The 19,929-nt window shown below is 38.0% G+C and overlaps 1 protein-coding gene across 2 annotated transcripts in view; it reads left to right on the top strand.

Moving 5' to 3' along the window:
• The window catches only part of PRIM2 (DNA primase subunit 2), a 67,587-nt gene that overhangs the window by 29,738 nt on the left and 17,920 nt on the right, over positions 1–19,929 (top strand). For both annotated transcript variants that reach the window (XM_053458855.1, XM_053458856.1), the window contains exons 8-10: positions 9,898–9,965; positions 12,006–12,078; positions 14,232–14,417. In XM_053458855.1, the coding sequence (XP_053314830.1) occupies positions 9,898–9,965; positions 12,006–12,078; positions 14,232–14,417 (327 nt within the window). The remainder of the gene's footprint in view (positions 1–9,897; positions 9,966–12,005; positions 12,079–14,231; positions 14,418–19,929) is intronic.

Genomic DNA, 19,929 nt, shown 5'->3' with positions numbered 1-19,929 from the left:
ATCCTATAGTGTTGGATTGTCAAGGACACTGCCTTTAGCGCTCAATCATTCCCACTCTCACGGAGGAAGTTCTCGCTAGATGAGGAGGTGAAGTATATGCTCAATAACAGTGCAAAGTGCCTGACATGTTACTCCATTGATTTTTGTGGAAAGTATGACAAAAGACATTTGCAGACTCCAAAGTAATACTGTAAAAGTTAGCATTGCGAAGACGATAATAAAAAAAAAAAAAGTCTCTTTGCTGGTGAGCCATCGGTATAAATTATTCTGCAGGTTTTAACCACACTTTGGGTCAATGCAAAACAAATAATACATTTTACATTTTTCATCTGTTTAATAGATTAGTTAAAATCACAACAATATTTTATGACATTAATGCATATCCCTTTAGAGTGTAAGGTTGCAAGCATAGAACTCTATATTGAATGTTTTAGTTTCTTAGTCTGTCAATTCTAGTTTTGTCATGCCCTAAATAATAATAATGTATTTGCTCGATTAGAGCGCTAGTATTTCCCCCAGAAACGAATCTGCAAAAACAATCTCTTCTTAGAATCAAGGTCGTCTTTTGTTCCCATTTTAGATTTGCGTCACTGTTGTGGCTCTTTTGACTCCTACTATAGACCCTGGTCACGTTATATACGCGCGCTTATCTGCATTCAAAGGCTTGTCACACTCTGAACTGCAGGCCAATATGCGGACGCACGTAGACACTGGTCATGTGAGTTATGCAGCGCTCGCATGACCCCGCTACGAAGGTACACGCTTCACAAAAGTGTATGCTGCATAATGCAGAATGATCTCCCCCGTAGGGTCATCTTATGCTTAGGGCTTTTTTTTTTCTTCTTTTAATAAGATCCAAAGTTTGGATGCCAGGGGTTATGAGAAAAATGTTTTAATTTCAGGAATGCCATTGGTCGTTCCAGGCATGGGCGTAGGGACTGGGGGGGTGGCGGATCTCCTCCAGGAAATAATGCGGGTGGGGGGATAATAGAGAAATCCCCCCCAAAAACGAGGGGCGGGATGCCTTGAAGGACGGAATGCAAACTATTTTTTGTGAGGAAATTGCACTCATATACATTAATACAAAATTTGCCATGAACAATTCCCGGTTTACTGAACAAGAATATACCTGCCAGTGAAAACATACCTGATGGTAAAAATCAGGTATGCTATGCACATGGTTCCAGATCAATTTTATTTACATTGGCCCTTATTTTGTAAAACTAATACTTTATTCCCTTTATTTTCCTCTAAAATGTTAAATCAAATTGCAAAAGGCAATATGTCAGTATGCGGAGTTGATCTTAGTAGGGTAATTGAATATCTCCATGATAAAATGTTTTGCATTGCTTGTCTATAGCATACAATACCTTCTGTTCAAAATAAACATTGTAAGAACTTCATTTTTCTTTGAAACACCATAGATGTAGAGTATGTTCTTCTGGATCTATAAATATATACTGATAGGGCCACATTTCACCCACTGAAACTAAGGAATACTCCTCGGACATGAGGACCGCAGCGATGGGTTTTTAAACACAAGTCGTTTAAAGTTACAACGTACCTCTTAGTTTTGTTGTGGGTGACACAAGTTTAAGTGTAGCTATCAGAACAGATATATTGAAGTAGTATATGTTTTGGCTTTAAAGACCAGTTTTTTTTTGTGTTAAATTCCCATCAGCGCCCAGTGTAACATTTTTACAAATCAGAATATGGTTTAAAAAAATGAAATAAAGTGCAATAGGTTGATGGGGTCCATCCATGCAGTCTTCTTCGATAGTAAACCAGTTAGTTTAACTAGAGCCAAAGTGATTTAACCCCCCCCGTTACTAGTTCATGATGGTCCTCATTTTCCATAGGTGCCTAAGGTTCTTTTATTTTGGTGAATCATAAGCATTGCAAGGTAAAAAAATAATTTTTACCACTAAGCCCTCAAGCAAAATATTCATTAAGGTGCATACGTTGACTGGAATGACCCTTTAACATCCCTTTAAGACGGCTTTATTCTTTTATATTTTCATGTACACATCTCCCTGTCCTAAAAAGGATTTCATCAACCCTTAAACAGATGTAGATATTAACTTTCTGAAGGTTTGTAGTTGGTAATAAAATAGATTATCTAAAAAAGCTGAAAGAATCTAATAAAGTTTAGGCTGTTTCTGGATAATTGAGATTGAGTACTTAGCTGTAGAACATGTGTGATTTAGAGACTCCTCAAATTCAAATAGCTTTGAAACTACTGTAATTTAGCACGTTGGGATTACTATGATTTGAGAAACACCCTTTGACGCAAAACTACTGCCATATTTATGGTTCTTAAGTGAGCATGAGCGCGGTTTCCATGGTGACAGCTCCACCTTTAGCTCTGTGTATGTACTAGATCATATATAGTTAGTAATATAGTGTCTGCGTTTCTGCTGTACATAGCATTATAGATAAAGTGAATAAAATTGCGGCACGCTGGATCTTATTACTGAATGTTATACCGTTGTAGTCAGAGCGACCTAGTTACTTCTTTATGCTTTGACTTTAAAATCAGACCCTACAGAGCACAGAAAGTCTTTAGAGAAAATCATTTCCATTTAATGTTTTCTTAACAAACCTATCTATTCACTGCAAAGATCATCTTTCTTTCTTCCACAATATATTCTGTCTGAGTAATTTATTACTATGACAGCAAATATTTGAATAGGTCCTTTTTCTTCGATTCTTCATTTGTTTGCCTTTTTTATTATGTTACATAATGGAATTTGCCACTAGTTTTAAATCCGAACAGGTCATAGGTGATCATTTCAAAATGTGTAACCTAATTCTTATCAAATAGCAACTTTTGTTTCTTATATAAATTCTTTATTGCAATTGTACCTGTGCCACGTACTCGAAAGGTTGGGACATTGCAGTGTCCCAGGTAGCCCCTTGAACAACGAATGGAAAATATTGTGTTTCTTTAACTGGAAAAAAAACATTCCTTGAAAGTCACCTTACTGATTAAAATGCACATTGTTCAGGACCACCTACATGTGTTAGAAACTGACCAAAAATGGTTAATGAATTCAGTGAGTTGGAAACACAACTCTCCTGCTAACTGTTTTAACTGTTACAACTGTTACAGTCCATTCAAAATCAGCTGTTTCCCGCTACAATAGTTATCTACTGCATTAACAATGTCTACACGGTATTTTTGATCCATTTGATTTTATTTTAATGGACAACATTTGCTTTTCCTTCAAAAACTAGGACATTTCTATGTGACTTCAACATGCCCTCGCCCTTTCCCTCGGCCCTTTCCCTCGCCCTCACCCTCTGCCTCTCTCTCTCCAGCTATAACAGTTTCTACTCTCCTTGGAGTGTTTGCCCGTTCATCCAAGAGAGCATTTGTGAATTCAAACTATGATGTCTTCATGGACCTTGTTTGTGCGCAGTCATGCTGGAATAGAAAAGGCCTTCCCCAAACTGTTCCCACAAAGTTGGAAGCATAGGATTGTCCAAAATGTCTTGGTATGCTGAAGGGGAAACACCAAGGCGTTTTAGACAATGCTATGCACCCAACTTCATTGAAAAGCCTTCTCAGAACTGTGGTGCCCCAGTGCATATTGTGTGTGTGTGTGTGTGTGTGTGTGTGTGTGTGTGTGTGTGTGTGTGTGTGTGTGTGTGCGTATATATATATATATATATATATATATATATATATATATATATAATGTGTGCGTGTATGTATGTGTCTGTATATATGAATGTATATGTGTGTGTATGATACATAGACCGTTATAATGTATAACTCCCTTTTTTTAGAATATCTTGTTTTTATTCTACAAAATACGCCGTTATTTTGCCTTCTGTCAAATCTGACATTTGCTGTGAAATGTAGAACTTTTATATAGATGCCATGTGCTGACATTGCCGTGTTCCACAGAACTGCGGATTGCGCTAGAGGGAAATACTGTCACATAACCTATCAGACAGTAAAGGATACAAAGTTCTTTTTCTTTTTGTTTTGTTTTTTTCTTTAGCATTTTAACAGATTTGTGCCTCAGATAAAATGAAATGTAACAAGCATATGCTGAATGCATTCTTTCCCAGGGGTGGATGAAAAATCCAGTAAATCAAGAAGTTGTGAAGCAAACTTTTTCCTTTTTGGTTGAAATAAAAGAGAATTAATGTGGAATCGTGCAAAATGGATGTTGGGTTGTTGTTTACGTGTCACTTTTCTTTATATAAAAAAAAAAAGTTCTTTATGAAGTGTTCATTTCAAAATGATAGAACAGATCACTAATAAATAGCTACTTGTAATAAATGAATACAATAACAAAGACGACGAAGACCTGGTAAGACATTATCATTCACGTTTGCAATAACGAGTCAAGCAAAATACCCAGGTAAGCAAGATAAACCACAAGTTTAATGCTTCTTACATTTTGAAGGCACAATTCAGCCCAACGAGTCTGCCCCTTTTTCCTGATGTAGAGACTCTGACCTAAATCAGTCCTTGGTCTCGTCTTTTTGGTGAGGCTTTATGCCTGTCCCAGGAAGGTTTAGGTTGCCTTACTATATTAACCTCTTGGAGGTTGCACCAGTATATCAGTAAAGTAACACTTCTTTACAGTACATCTAAGCCCCTGACCTTCTGGTTTTACTTCCTAGCTGCCATGCATTTTTCATGGTGACATTTTGTCCGAGTGGTGAGCTGGCTGGCGCTCCTAGATCAATGTGTTGTGGAAAGTACGCTCAGCTCATGCAATGGAAATCTGATTGACTACTTGAAAAACAAATAACAATTTTTGAATTGAAAAAGAAAAAATGCATGCAATCCTTCATCCCAACCCCTGCTGCCGTACATTCGATATTCTGACAAATATTCATTGTTATTCGTCCTTCATGCCAAAATTGGGAATTAGTTTGCTAGCTGTTGGTAAGGCATGCCATTTCTAAGGATTATGGATTTTTTTTGAATCCACATAAACATTATGTGGAGAATACAGTAGCATAGTTTTACCCAGGGTTATTTCAATTTACGGCTAGTAATACAAGACTGACTGTGAACCAGGGGGTAAAGCTTACAAGTGATTTTATGCAGAGCTGTGTGTTAAGATGGATTAGTTTAATCTCTTATTGCGATTGTCACAGTAGCTGCTACTGTGGTGGGTTTTTCTACGTATTTATGATATGTATGTATGTATCGATCTATATACCTATTCGCGTAGTATCGTTCAGCACTGTACCCACCTCTTTAAGTACTGGAAACAACAAATGGTGTGATAAGATACTGTGACCATTGTGTGTCTGGCTTAACAAAAAAAACACAACAAAAATAAAAAAAAAATGTATGCATAAGTATTAAACCCTTAAAAATGACACTTAAATAATGTAGCTATTTTCTTGTAAAAAGGGGAAAAGCGAACCATATGCAGATGATCACAAGCAGATCTACAAATGGGAGGGTTGTGCAAAAATAGGTAAACTTCATATACAATTGTCGTTGGACCCATTTTGTTCACAACCTTGCTGTTAACTCTTTTCTTGAATGCAGCAGACTCTCCTAATAGTAATCTATCAACAGATTTGCTCCATGAGTTATTACTGCATCAAAACTAACAAAATTCAATACCGCGTCTGAAGTGGTCCACAGCATTTGTGTGTGTATATATTATATATATATATTTATATATATATATATATATATATATATATATATATATATATATAATCTCTAAATCAGCGCACTCACATCAAATAGGTTATAAACGCTCATAACTGTAGTTAAAGCTACTTAAAAACACCTTTCTAAGATGACAAAATTGGAGTTTTAGTCACATTATATGGCCATATTATGCTAAGCCCACCACTACGCCAAAGTACTCCAATGTAGGTGGGTCCTAACGCTAAATACTGTTGCCATAAGCACAATGTCTGCATTTGAGCAGATTTGTACATTTATTATTTGTTTTATATGGCGCCATCATATTCCGTAGCACTGCGCAAGGGGTGAACAGGACATGACGAGTTGTATATAACATAACAATTAGTCTTACAGAGGGCCCTGCTCAATCGAGCTTACAAACTAGAGCCTCAGCATGTACATCCAAAGGAAAAGGTGCAATACTCGCATGTTCTTCCGATAATATTGCTATTCTAAATGACAGGAGGAGCCACTGGCCTGCTGTTTTATGCAGTGAGAAATGTAGGGGGTAAAAACACACTCCAAAATGATATTTGTGATGCACAAGTGTCACGGAACATTTCTTCTTATAACATCTGAACTTATGAGTTCAGCATTATGATACATTTTTGGTGATAGTGTACCATTGATATAATTTTACAGTGTGGGATGGCTTGTCTCACTTCTCACTGTAAAACTCATACGTGAGAGACTTAAAGGACTTAACAGGTGGCCATCAGGTGTCTTAAATCTACATGTAATAATGCTAAAATTATATATACTGTCTTACCGGGGAACCATGGTTTATTCTCATGCCTAACAACGTAAATGGTATGAAAACGACATCAAACTCGGTTCTGCCAGAAAAGCGAGATGGCTTCTGGATCGCTAATGTGGTTGTTTTACTAATAGCTTTGTATTTGCTAAAATGAAACCTCAAAATGAATTGTTTATAGGGGGAAGGTCTCTATGTGTGTAATGGTACTCTAAAATATGAATTGGTATACATGGGGTTTGAGATACGCATAAACTGGTGCTCCGTTAGACCCAATTCTTTGCATAGCCCTTGCAAGCTGCGTTTGGCATGCATGTACCCAATTAAGCATACTTACAACCGACAAACTATAACTTTTTGATGTTTGTGCTTGTTTTACTGAGTGTAGTTATTTGTTATACATTTTTTCTTTTCCATTTTAGTCTTTAGAGAGTGACACAAGGATGCTAGTATTTTCCCTATATCACAGAAGTTACTTGGCAAGCTTTGTTGCATTGTGTAAAAAGCTCGAGTCAGTCCTGAAATGGGAGACCAGTCATGCGGTAAATTTCCCAGTTGAGATCACTTTCAGCGCAGCCGAGAGCTCTGGCTCCTTCATAGCCAACAGATTGAATGAGAGTGTTAGTTATCACGTTTTGCCCACCTTCTAAATGACAGGGTGTGATGAAAATCATATTATTCTGGTGACTTGCGCCATTATAGCAAAATGTGTGTTTTCAGCTACCGGCACTACAAAAAAATATATTTTCTTGATAGTGTTTGACTGCTATTTTTAGCACCAGTTTAGAATCTAAACAGGTCGCAGGGATATAGTACTTAAAACAATAATTTTGGCACACCAACCAGCCAACATAGTTGTATAATTGTTACGGAGAGGACCCTCTGTGAGGTCTTATGAGGAGGCTGGCTACATTTACGGCATCCAAATAGCAGCAAAAGTAGTCACTGGGGCTTACAAATACATATGTCGGACTGCTCAGAGACCAGTGTAATTAAACATCCTATCAATATAAATATTGGGGATTCTGTCCCACTATATGGCTGTATATTGCCCGCCACTACGTCATAGTACCCCATGTTTGGTGAGGCCTATCCAATTCCTCATGGCTATATTGCTTACTAAGGAGCTGAATCAGTGGGGCTGCTTTGCATTTTAACAAAGAGAGAATCAAGCAGTTTAAAGCCTTCTCCGGGCATCAATAATGAGGCACCGGTGTGACAGAACCCTAAGGTTTGGTCAGAGTACAAAAAAACTAGGGAGGCGCAGAACCTAAAATGCATAAACATTAATGTTGCTGGGTTGCTGTTAGAATAATAATGACCAATATGTACCCAAAACAAAGCAGGAATTAAGCGCATACCCAGCGAAATACCTTTAAAAAATACCTATGTAAGCTTTTTTGGTAAGCCATGAAAAATTAGAAAGGACTCTCCAGACAGGGGTACTTTGACGTAGTGGCAGGCTAAGCAATATATGGCCATATAGTGTGGCAGAATTGCCAATATTTAGGTGCTTTTTGATTGGTATTCACTGGGTATGCCCTGAGTTATTGCATTATTTTGTGTAACTAATATATCCTGTTCATCAGTACAGTAGAAAAACAGGGATATCAAAATATAACATTGTGGGTAGTGTCTGCACTTAGGCCCTGAGGAAATTTGTTGCCAGACATACTCATAGTACATTGCATGTAACTGGGACCCATGCCGGTGACAGCTCTGCAGATACGTTTGTAGGAAGGCCTATAGGTCCATAGTTAGCTGCTGCATTTATCCACGGTGTTGATCAATATTTCCCAAATTAGGGATTTTGAATAGTCATTGATACCTTGGGTACCTTAACATTTTGCGTACAGGCCAAAAGCAAATTTGGGCACATCATGTGTGTATTTTCTGTATTATTATTTTGGTGACCGCTTGATCTATAGATTTCTACAGGGAACTGCATTGACACATCTGCAAGATCTAATAGAAATTCAGTCGGTTAATGTTATAGGCCAGTGTTCTTCAAAATGTGTTTCCATGTATCATACATCCATCACCTGTTTATATGCTTACAGCGCATGGTGGGTAAACCCAGCCAAGCGGCCCAGTAATTTATATAGTCTACCTAGAAGAAGGTAATCGTTTAGAGCAATCTGTTCCTTATTTGTATTTTTTAGTTCAGAAATTCATTGTAACAGCAATAACACTGTTGATTCCTATTGTAAAAACTACACACTTATTTTCACCGTAGCAAATCCAAATATAACGAGCAGTGGGGTGCTCAGGACATTGTGAGTAGATATCTCCAGTTTGGTTTGCATAACTGTTTTAAAATGAGAGCGTGCCAGAAAGTGACATCACGTCCTGGCGCTCAATATGTGTAAGGGCAGGGTGAGCTCTAGCGAGGGCCCAATGACCCAGATTTCGTACAAAGAAGTCTACCTGCTAATAAAATATACATATTTTATTGTGTCTACTCATTTTATAGTAAGCCAGCGCAGCTTTTCCAATTGTACTATTGGTTTCTAGGCTACAATACCTAGAATGAACTGTCCCAGGGTACATCTTCCATGAATCCTGGCTGATGGAATTTCAAATTATGTTTCACTGCTAGTGAAATCCAAAACACGTGTTTATAGATTATCTAGATAAACAAAATGACAGAGCAATTTATTTTACGTTTGTCCTTTTACGTCACCTTGAGCTACTTTCACCAGTGACCCAGATTCGAGTCTATGCATACTCTGGGTAGTAAAGATAAAAATATGCTTTCATATTGCTAAATGCTGAAAAATTCAGTATTAAAGCGAGGCAAAGTACATATCAAGCAGTAGAGAGCAGAACCTATTTAGAGCACATTCTAAAATAGTTTCTCCCAATGTTTTTTGTAAATCAGCGAGTCTTTCTAGGCTGTCGCTCAGGCCGCCCTCACACAGTGTGCGTTTGGACTGCCCATTTAAATAAAAGATGTTGAATTTTTCCATTCCAAGGATATAAGTTCTTTTTTGTTTTGACACTGTTGATCGTTGGTTCACCATTCGGCTTTATTGATAATATAAATATAAAGGATCAAGCTAGAAAGACTGAGATGGCCCTGTGTGATGCATAATTTCACGTGTGAGGGTAGTTTGGAGAACTGATTTCACAATGCATTATACAGGGCTTCCTGCAGCAGAAGCTTATTCAGATGGACCTTCAAAGTCTATAGGAGCTGATACTTTTTTTTTTTTGTTAACGCTCCAAAGAACTATTGTGGGTCACCATTCTAAATTTTACCATGAAACACAACGGGACTGTAGACTGCCCCACATTTTACGTTATAGTAGATCTTTATAAATAAAACTATTCATCTTGGAAGCAATAGAGAAACATTTCTATGCTGCCTGGCTCATATGGGTTTAGATGTACATAGTACAAATGTAGGGGTTATAATAATGTAATGTGTTATGAAGCATGCTTTACGATCTGTCCTTTCTTTCAGCTGTCAGCTCGTTCCCTGCCTGTTGTACAGTCTGACGAGAGGCTGCAGCCATTACTTAATCATCTGAGGTATGTACTCAATGAAGCGGTCAAACATGTTCCCTTTTTGTCTGTGTCTGTACAGATAGATGGGTTTATCACTAACAAGGGCAACAAGACTAGTTGTACATGTTGTAAATTAAAAAAAAAAAACATTTATGGAGCCTTTTGACAGGCAAGATGGGTTGTACGGTTGCTGGTGCTTTATGCAAACAATGTCTCTGGCACCCTTCTTGTTTGCTTGCTTGGAAAAAAAGGGAAAGAACATCAAAGTTAAGCCTACCAGTTCAGTGCCCTAATTGTAGGATCAGCCCTGTAGGTAGATGAATAATTAGTTAAGACCGCATATTAGGGGCCACGAGGCATGTATATGCCAATGGGCAATAGTCCCAAACTAATAGCTTTAATTATTTTTTTAAATTAGTACCCAATATGAGAACCCCCCAGATTCTCAGAACTTTCAGAATGGCCTGGTCAGAGAATGTTTTTGCATAAACCAGTCTGACCTGGTAATCTACCCTTAGGGGTAAATAATAAAAATGATGCTGCTAATTAAGCTGTGGGTATTACGGGACAGAAATTTAAGTAATAGTTACTTGAATGCAATGCTGAATATTTTATACACTGTAATAACTAATTTATATTTTTTAAGGGACAGTATTTCACTGCCTTGTGATATTGTATTTAATGTTTTTTTTTTTTTTCTTGATAAACCTTTGCTTTTGCTAGTCTGAGCGCCTAACTTGTTGCTCATTGCATTAACCTACACTGTATTAGTTGATATGCAGATCGCTCACTGTGACCACAAAAGGTTAAATCATAAAAAAAAAAGTTCAGAGATGTTTTTTTTGTATGTCTGCTTCATTTTATTTTCCTCTCTGCCTCCTGTTTGTTCTGTAAATTAGGAAAAGACTGTCAAGAAGTGCTGTGGGAAAATTCCAGCACAGCGTGGAAGTAATTAATTCGACACTCCTGGCTGCTTGTTTTTTAAATACTAGCTTAATTTAATTGGGTTTAATACCGGACCACCTTGACTTGTAGTTTGACTTTGTGGTTTCAAGTGTGTGTATTTTTTTAATTAACAAATTGAGAAATTAATTGAAACGGTTTGGTAATTGTGTAATCATTACATTTGCTCCAAAACAACCCACTTGGTATTTGCTACAAGATCTTGTTCTACAAAAGTGCTTGAAACCAATGCATTGGTAACAAGATTGCAAATGAGTAATTGATCAAATAATAATCACGGCATTCTTCCGAGGGTGCAGTTAATGCAGCCCGTATGTAGTTTATCAATTAGGGTGAAATGAAACTAAAACTAGCAAAGGTGCATTAGTGGATGGAAGAGAATAAATGGTGCGGGCCAAAGGTAACTGAGCGGTAAAAATGTATACTGAGTTGCCAAGTCCCGCAGTTTACCTTGAAGCCAAAGAATGGGTCTACCTGGATTACCTTAAAGGGACAGTCCAGTGTCCCAGACAGCCTCATTAACAAAGAATGCCTATTAAATTACTTTGTGAGTACGTGAATATTATTGTTTAAACCTGCAATGTGTTTATATATGCATATAATATACATATATATTATATATCACTATATATATCACTATATAATATATATATAATCACTTACCTTCATTAGAATCTGTAACTCCGCACCTCCTTTGTTTTCCAAAGTTTTGTTCTTCTGATTTCAGGCAGCCAATTAGTGTCGGGAAACATCGGATCATGGTTTTCAAGAATGCATATTAAAGTACTGACAGAGTACTCATATGCATTCTTCATTAGTAAACTGTCCCTTTATTAAATACCGCAATGCATTTCAGCAAAAAAGGTGTCAGTGAATGTCAGTTATTTGAATTTAATGATACATTGGATAGAAAAGCTTAGATTTGTAATAAGAATAACATTACTTTCATTTATAATACTGATTTATTCTGGTTGCCTAGTAACAAAGCATGTGAACTGTCACATATAACTTCTCTTGGGGGTTTCTCATAATTTTTAGCGATATGGTCATGTTATATACAGTTTGCGATTCTACTTTGCTAATTGTTTGTTTGTTTTTCAGCCATTCTTATATTGGGCAAGACTTTAGCTCCCAGAGAAACACTGGCAAAATTTCACTTGAGCAAATTGATGCTGTGAGTACTGCATAAGGCATAAAATGTGTGTATGTGATATATCAATGCGTGTGTGTGTATATGTATATATCAATCCATTTGAATGTTCAGCTCTCCGGTGCATTCGAATAGCCACATAATATCCACCAATAATTCGAAGCACTCACGGGTCTTGTATCAGTAATAGAAAAAAAATATTTTATTCACATAAATCAAGGATCTCCATGGAGGTGCTGAAACGCATTGTTTATGTGAATAAAATATTTATTTTTCTGTTACTGATACAAGACCTGTAAGTGCTTTGTGTTATTGGTGGATATATATATATATATATATATATATATATATATATATATATATATACACTGCTCACAATAATAAAGGGAACACTTAAACAACACAATGTAACTCGAAGTCAATCACACTTCTGTGAAATCACACTGTCCACTCAGGAAGCAACACTGATGGACAATCAATTTCACATGCTGTTGTGCAAATGGAACAGACAACAGGTGGAAATTATAGGCAATAAGCAAGACACCCCCAATAAAGGAGTGGTTCTGCAGGTGGTGACCACAGACCACTTCTCAGTTCCTATGCTTCCTGGCTGATGTTTTGGTCACTTTTGAATGCTGGCGGTGCTTTCACTCTAGTGGTAGCAAGAGACGGAGTCTACAACCCACACAAGTGGCTCAGGTAGTGCAGCTCATCCAGGATGGCACATCAATGCGAACTGTGGCAAGAAGGTTTGCTGTGTCTGTCAGCGTAGTGTCCAGAGCATGGAGGCGCTACTAGGAGACAGGCCAGTACATCAGGAGACGTGGAGGAGGCCGTAGGAGGGCAACAACCCAGCAGCAGGACCGCTACCTCTGCCTTTGTGCAAGGAGGAGCAGGAGGAGCACTGCCAGAGCCCTGCAAATTGACCTCCAGCAGGCCACAAATGTGCATGTGTCCACTCAAACGGTCAGAAACAGACTCCATGAGGGTGGTATGGGGGCCCGACATCCATAGGTGGGGTTGTGCTTACAGCCCAACACTGTGCAAGACGTTTGGCATTTGCCAGAGAACACCAGGATTGGCATATTCGCCACTGGCTCCCTGTGCTCTTCACAGATGAAAGCAGGTTCACACTGAGCACATGTGACAGACGTGACAGAGTCTGGAGACGCCGTGGAGAACATTCTGCTGCCTGCAACATCCTCTAGCATGACCGGTTTGGCGGTGGGTCAGTAATGATGTGGGGTGGCATTTCTTTGGGGGGCCGCACAGCCCTCCAAGTGCTTGCCAGAGGTAGCCTGACTGCCATTAGGTACCGAGATGAGATCCTCAGACCCCTTGTGAGACCATATGCTGGTGCGGTTGGCCCTGGGTTCCTCCTAATGCAAGACAATGCTAGACCTCATGTGGCTGGAGTGTGGCAGAAGTTCCTGCAAGAGGAAGGCATTGATGCTATGGACTGGCCCGCCCGTTCCCCAGACCTGAATCCAATTGAGCACATCTGGGACATCATGTCCCGCTCCATCCACCAACGCCACGTTGCACCACAGACTGTCCAGGCGTTGTAGGGAGGTCATACGGGCACCTGGAGGCCACACACAATACTGAGCCTCATTGTGACTTGTTTTAAGGACATTACATCAAAGTTGGATCAGCCTGTAGTGTGGTTTTCCATTTTGATTTTGAGTGTGGCTCCAAATCCAGACCTCCATGGGTTGATTAATTTGATTTCCATTGAGAATTTTTGTGTGATTGTGTTGTCAGCACATTCAACTATATAAAGACGAAAGTATGTCATACGATTAGTTCATTCATTCAGATCTAGGATGTGTAATCTTAGTGTTCCCTTTATTATTTTGAGCAGTATATATATATATATATATATATATATATATATATATATATATATATATTTATTTTTTCTTTTTCATCAGCATGAACAGTATCTTACTCTCTTGAATGTATCTGGTTGTATGTTCACTTTGCATTTATCCATTTCTTTTTGTTTCTAGTTCCGGTAATTATTTTGTAGTTGCTTCAGACTAAACTCTGCTTGCTTTCTTCTGTATTTTCTGAAAATAATATTTTCTTTATTTTGCTGCTTTGAAATGTATTTCAGTTGAAGTCACTTTTTCCAGTATTTACTCCCTTTTTTTTTTGTTTTCTTTCCGTTGTAGCTTGCAAGCAAGTCATTTCCACTCTGCATGCGCCAGCTTCACAAGTCTTTGCGAGATAATCACCACTTGCGTCATGGTGGACGTATGCAGTATGGCCTTTTCCTAAAAGGTATTGGATTAACATTAGAACAGGCCTTACAATTTTGGAAGCTAGAATTCACCAAAGGAAAAGTTGACTCAGAAAAGGTATGAACCTCCTTTTTATTACAATACTACTATATTTAGTAAAAGCAATGCTTAAGTAGTTTTACCGTATTTTCCCCATTTTTATGCGATGGGGTGATGCTTCTATTGTAAGTCCACAAACAGGACAGGAAGATTGTTTTCATGAATGATCTAGTTTCACTGTGCCCGTGAGGTAGGCCAGGACAGGTCCTAGGATCAGCCCTTAACATCACAAGTTGACACTCCTGTTTTGTTCTATTACAAAATGATCTCTAGGGTCTTTTTCCAATTACTAGAAATTGGAGCTGGTATGTAGATATGTGTATTTTACTTCTAAATTCTACATACATTTGTCCCTAATAGCAAGAATATTTTAATAGTGAATAAAGGCATTGTACTTGCCTTTATTCATGATAAACTGTGATTAAATGCTCTGCTAAAGTCTACTTTCCAGGATTTTCTAGGATTAATTTATTGTCTTAATTTTCTTGGAATATATATATATATATATATATATATATATACACACACACAAATATGTGTGTGTTTGTGTGTATTATTAAAACAGAGGTATTGTGTAAAAAAAATAAATAAATAAAAAAAAAAGTCTTTCTTGAACAGGTGCCTGCTGAGTTCAAATCCCAGGAAACATGGAAACTTAGAACCTGCCTGCATATAAGACCCATTCGGCCCATCTAGTCTGATATTTATTATTTATTCTGCAACATAAACCATAAAACTGTTTCTGGTACCACTGTGTTTTCGTGGACAACTACTGGTTATTTTCTATAATATAGTGAACAGTCGTAATGCTGGCTTTGAAATTCTGCACTGTCTGTATCTACGACAGTGAATACAAGAAACAAAAACCGTCTGCGCTTCTCACCCTAATAAAGCTGCTAACAAATATATAAACATAATATAAACGAGAGGTTTTGGTTATATTATTGGCCAAAGCATAATCAAGGTCACCCGCCATGTCAAAGCACACTCTCAATAGGGTGAGAACCTACTCTCACCTCCTACATAGTGGGCACACAAAGCAGTTTATACGGCTACTAAAACTTTATTAATGTGTTGGGGAGGTGCAATTAAACCTCCTCCCTATTAACCCCTGGACAGCAAGCTGCAACCAGACTGATGAGGAGCCAACAACCTCTATGACAGTGAAACCATTCATCACTGCAAAATCAGCGTAGCTGCAGGAATGGATAAACCCAATTCCAATTGTATTGAAAATATTTTTAGAAACCCAAGTGAATGAAATGAGCTGAAATCCAAAGTGCTATGTGCGTACATCTTAACATTGTGCTTAGGACACAAGTACCAAAGCAAGAACTACAATTTCTCAAGTGTCTGCTTTGCCATTTATTAGAAATTACAAATGAAACTTTTAAGCAATTGCTCCATTTAACTGGAAGCAGGATTAAATTTATGGTTGGGAATACAACAAAAGAAAGCTGCAAAAAGGGAGTGTTTCTGGAAATGAGACGTGAGCTTGTAAATGGGGCAAGGTTCACAATTTTTCTCTCTGACAGATGGAGCGCTGTGAAAGTTTGTGCAGCTAAAAATGTGGTGATCCATAGCTTCCTATAGCTCTACAAAGCAAATGCAGAAAAGGCAATCATTGACTTTGTTGTATCTTCTATTGCTTGTCATTTATTATTACTGCTGCGATCCACAGTACATCTTGTCAAGGAGATATTGCTGTCAGTTAAATATCACTTTGTCAGATTATTGGATTGCTGTATCCATTTGCTTTGCTTTGATCTTTTATGTTTATTGGTAAGCGCTTTATTTTCAGTCTTTAGTTCCTAAAAAATATTATCTAAGTAGCGTCATTGGGCAGTTTTTGGAACCACTGTTTACTGCGCAGCCTTACTACAAGCTGCCTGTCTCTTCAAAGCATCCCCAACCTCTGAAGGTGATTTGGTAGCACGAGAAAGAGCAGTAGATAATTCGAAGTCCACATAAGTTCTGCTGTTGGTTGATCCTGTGCAGACTGCCAACATATATAAAATTTGCTAATATGGATGGGGAGGTGTTTTCTGCTGTATGCGTGGATAGTTTTCCATTTAAGAAACCTATCTATACTTTAGCCAAAGATAAGAGAAAAATCCCTTTTCAGCGGTTGACTGACCGGGAAGCTGCTATAATTATATACCATGCAAGTGGAAAAGAAATCATTGCAGTTACAAGTTCTTAAACTGGTAAACGGACCTGTTAGAAGTATGGTTGCTGAGCACAAAATGGAGCATATCCTCCCAAAGTAGCAAAAAAACGGATCTAGTGTGACCTTCTGTAGCAAGAAGGGAGATATATAGAGCTCTACACATGGCAGGATGATCAGAGCATTTTAGTTTAAAATCTCTAACGCAATGGTGCAGGTCTCCAGTCTCCCAAGGCTGCAAACAGGCCAGGAATTCTGTGTATCTTTGCCTGAAAACAAGAAGGCGAGTGCATTTTTTTATGTCTGTGATATCCAAAAATGTGCTTACTCCCCCTTCTGAACATCTATGCCAGAATGATACAGGTAGGAACAAAAAAACAAAGCATCATAAATATACTTTGGCCTGTGAGTTTTCCATTTACTTGGTTAAATATATAGATAAAAATGTTTGCACGGTGACGATACCAGAATAGCAGTGTGGACCAACGAAACCAGGTCATGAGAGCAGAGTAGTAGTGTGGTCTAGCAAAGCCAGGTCAGAATACCAGAAGAATAGCTGCATGGTCTAACAAAGCCAGATCAGGATACCAGAAGAATCGCAGCATGGTCTAACAAAGCCGGGTCAGGATACCAGAAGAATAGCAGCATGGGCTAACAAAGCCAACGAGGATACCAGAATAGCAGTGTGGTCCAACAAAGCCAGGTCAGGAGACCAGTATAGCAGTGTGGGAAAAAGAAGCCAGGTCAGGAGAGCAGAATAGTAGTGTGGTCTAGTGGTCAGGGTACTAGAATAGCGCCATGATCAAATTAAGCCAGGTCAGTATACCAGAAGAATCGCAGCATGGTCTAACAAAGCGAGGTCAGGATACCAGAAGAATAGCAGCATGGTCTAACAAAGCTGGGTCAGGATACCAGAAGAATCGCAGCATGGTCTAACAAAGCCGGGTCAGGATACCAGAAGAATCGCAGCATGGTCTAACAAAGCCGGGTCAGGAGACCAGAAGAATAGCACTGCGGTCAAACAAAGCCAGGTCAGGATACCAGAAGAATAGCAGCATGGTCTAACGAAGCCGGGTCAGAATACCAAAATAACAATAATCAAAAGAAGTAGAAAAACATAAAACCACCACAAGAGGGTACATCTTACACACATGTGTAGAGATGAGCCTAGTTAAATCTACTTAACTTATTTAAACTTTTAAAAGAAAATATTACTAAGAATTTACCTCTGCAAATATTTGATGGCATTAAAAAGGGACACACTTATGTTCACAGCAGTCTTCCTTTATTCTTAGTCATTTTCTACCATAGATTATCTCATTGAGGATTTGTATTGAAACAGGCAAAGTTTGTTTGACAAGCACACAGGCGTTCATGGTGCTTGGATGAAATGTGCGGCTTTTATTGATTCTTGTCTCTTTTGTTCTATGCGTCGGGCGAGAATTCTGTTTGCTAATATTTTGGCTTCCACGGTCTGCCTTTCTGCAGATCCAATATTTTCTTTTGCGGGTATTTAGCTCGTCAAGCTGCAGGTTTCTATTCTGACAGTCTTCAATATAATTACATTTTAAGTCAGCAGTTTGTCCACACATTGACTGTTCTGTGTGAACATTAGGTCTCGTGTACCTCACTTTTCTTGACCTCTGATTGAGATATTTGCATAAACAATCAGGTTGGTTTATGGCTCAGAAGAGAATATTCTGTGCTAGTGCTAAGTAGTCATTTGTGCATTGCAGGAAGAAATTAAAATACTTGTATTTATGTTCAAAACATGAATTGCAAACTCTAGCATTTCATATTATTGATTAAAATGCTAAAGGCTTGCAGTATCATTCCTTTAAGGGTTTCTCAGAACCCCCCCCCCACATTTCTTTACCTTTACCTGCAGATGTTCATGTCCTCCTAATCCCATGTATCTCGTAATCTCTGGTAAGTAAGGGTTTTTAGTTAGGGGAACAATTCTGCAAACCCTACTTTTATCATAAGTATAAAACCTTATTTGCTTAATGATTTTTAAGAGTTAAAAATCAGTGTCACTTTAACATGGATTTTTCTTTAACTGACAGGTGTATATTACAAAAATAAATGGAGAATCCTTTTGTCGTTTCGTTGACTGGTGCTATAATACTGATCAATGCTAGTGAATAAAGTTTTTAACATATGGACACCTTAGAAAGACTTCTCTGGTCTTGTTAGGCATTGTATGTCTTAATATAGCTACTATACAAGTACAACTGGTTGCATAGAAAGAAAGGCACTGTTTTTGTTATATAGGACAAAGCCATATTCCAGGTTAACGGTTCCAAGAAGTCTGCATTTATTACACCTTTCCTCATTCTGAATCCACAGGATGGAGTATTAAAAGTGTGCTCATTCAATTACACTATTTAATACATGTTCTTTGTAGCCCATGCTATTCATAAAATGTGATTTAAAGTCACTCATAAGAAGGCTTAAAGGACTCTTCATTTTATTCTATGAATATGTTAACTAAAAGCTATCACACATTTCTAAAAACTATATTCTCTGGGATAAAAAAAAGAAATGATTTACATTATTTTAATTGCAAGTCACACAGGGCATATGTCTCACACAACATTTAGGGGAATATACATATATAATAGTGCCGTTTCAAAGACACTCGAGTCTAATGTGTGCTTTCATGATATGTATATTGTGAGACCTAAATTAAATTTTTTCCCTTTTTTGTTGTTGTTTTTTTTTTTTATCAAGAAAAGCCAAGCGATCTCTGCACAATGCATATTTAGCCTGGGGAGATTTCTGGAATATCATCTTACTAATGGAACTCTGCATAACTAAGACTTAATTTAAATCTTATGTGGGTTTGCTCTTGTGATGCATAGTCATATCGATGCACTAAAAGCTACATTATGATGGTAATCAATTCATATATGTGAAAACAGCAGAGATGTTGCAATTGACCCACATTTATTGCAGACATGTTTGTAAATAATAGCCATGTAATGAGATGCAGACAAGAAGTACAGAAATAGAGATACATGCATATGTGAAATATTAATAAAAAATAAAATAAAAAAAGTAGGTACCTGAGGTAGAAGCTGCAGCCCTGCAGCTACCGTCCACCAACTGGATTCATCAATTCTTGCTGCTGCTTGAAGAATCCAAGCAGTGGCAGGAAAGTGTTCCCATTGCGAACCAACGGGGGAAAGGTGTTCACCCAAACACATTATATGCGTGCGATATACCAAGGATATAAAATCCCTCATGCATTTGCAAAAGCAACACCATGATAATTTATAGGGACCTCACAGCTCTCATGCATCAAAACGCATGCAATGGCTATAGTGTCCCTTTAAGCTTCAGCTTGTGTTAATCACGCTG

The sequence above is a fragment of the Spea bombifrons genome, chromosome 3, assembly GCF_027358695.1.
Source record: "Spea bombifrons isolate aSpeBom1 chromosome 3, aSpeBom1.2.pri, whole genome shotgun sequence".
NCBI classification, from domain to species: domain Eukaryota; kingdom Metazoa; phylum Chordata; class Amphibia; order Anura; family Pelobatidae; genus Spea; species Spea bombifrons.
Note: the sequence above shows the minus strand (reverse complement) of the source record. Positions and strands in the feature narration are given on the sequence as shown.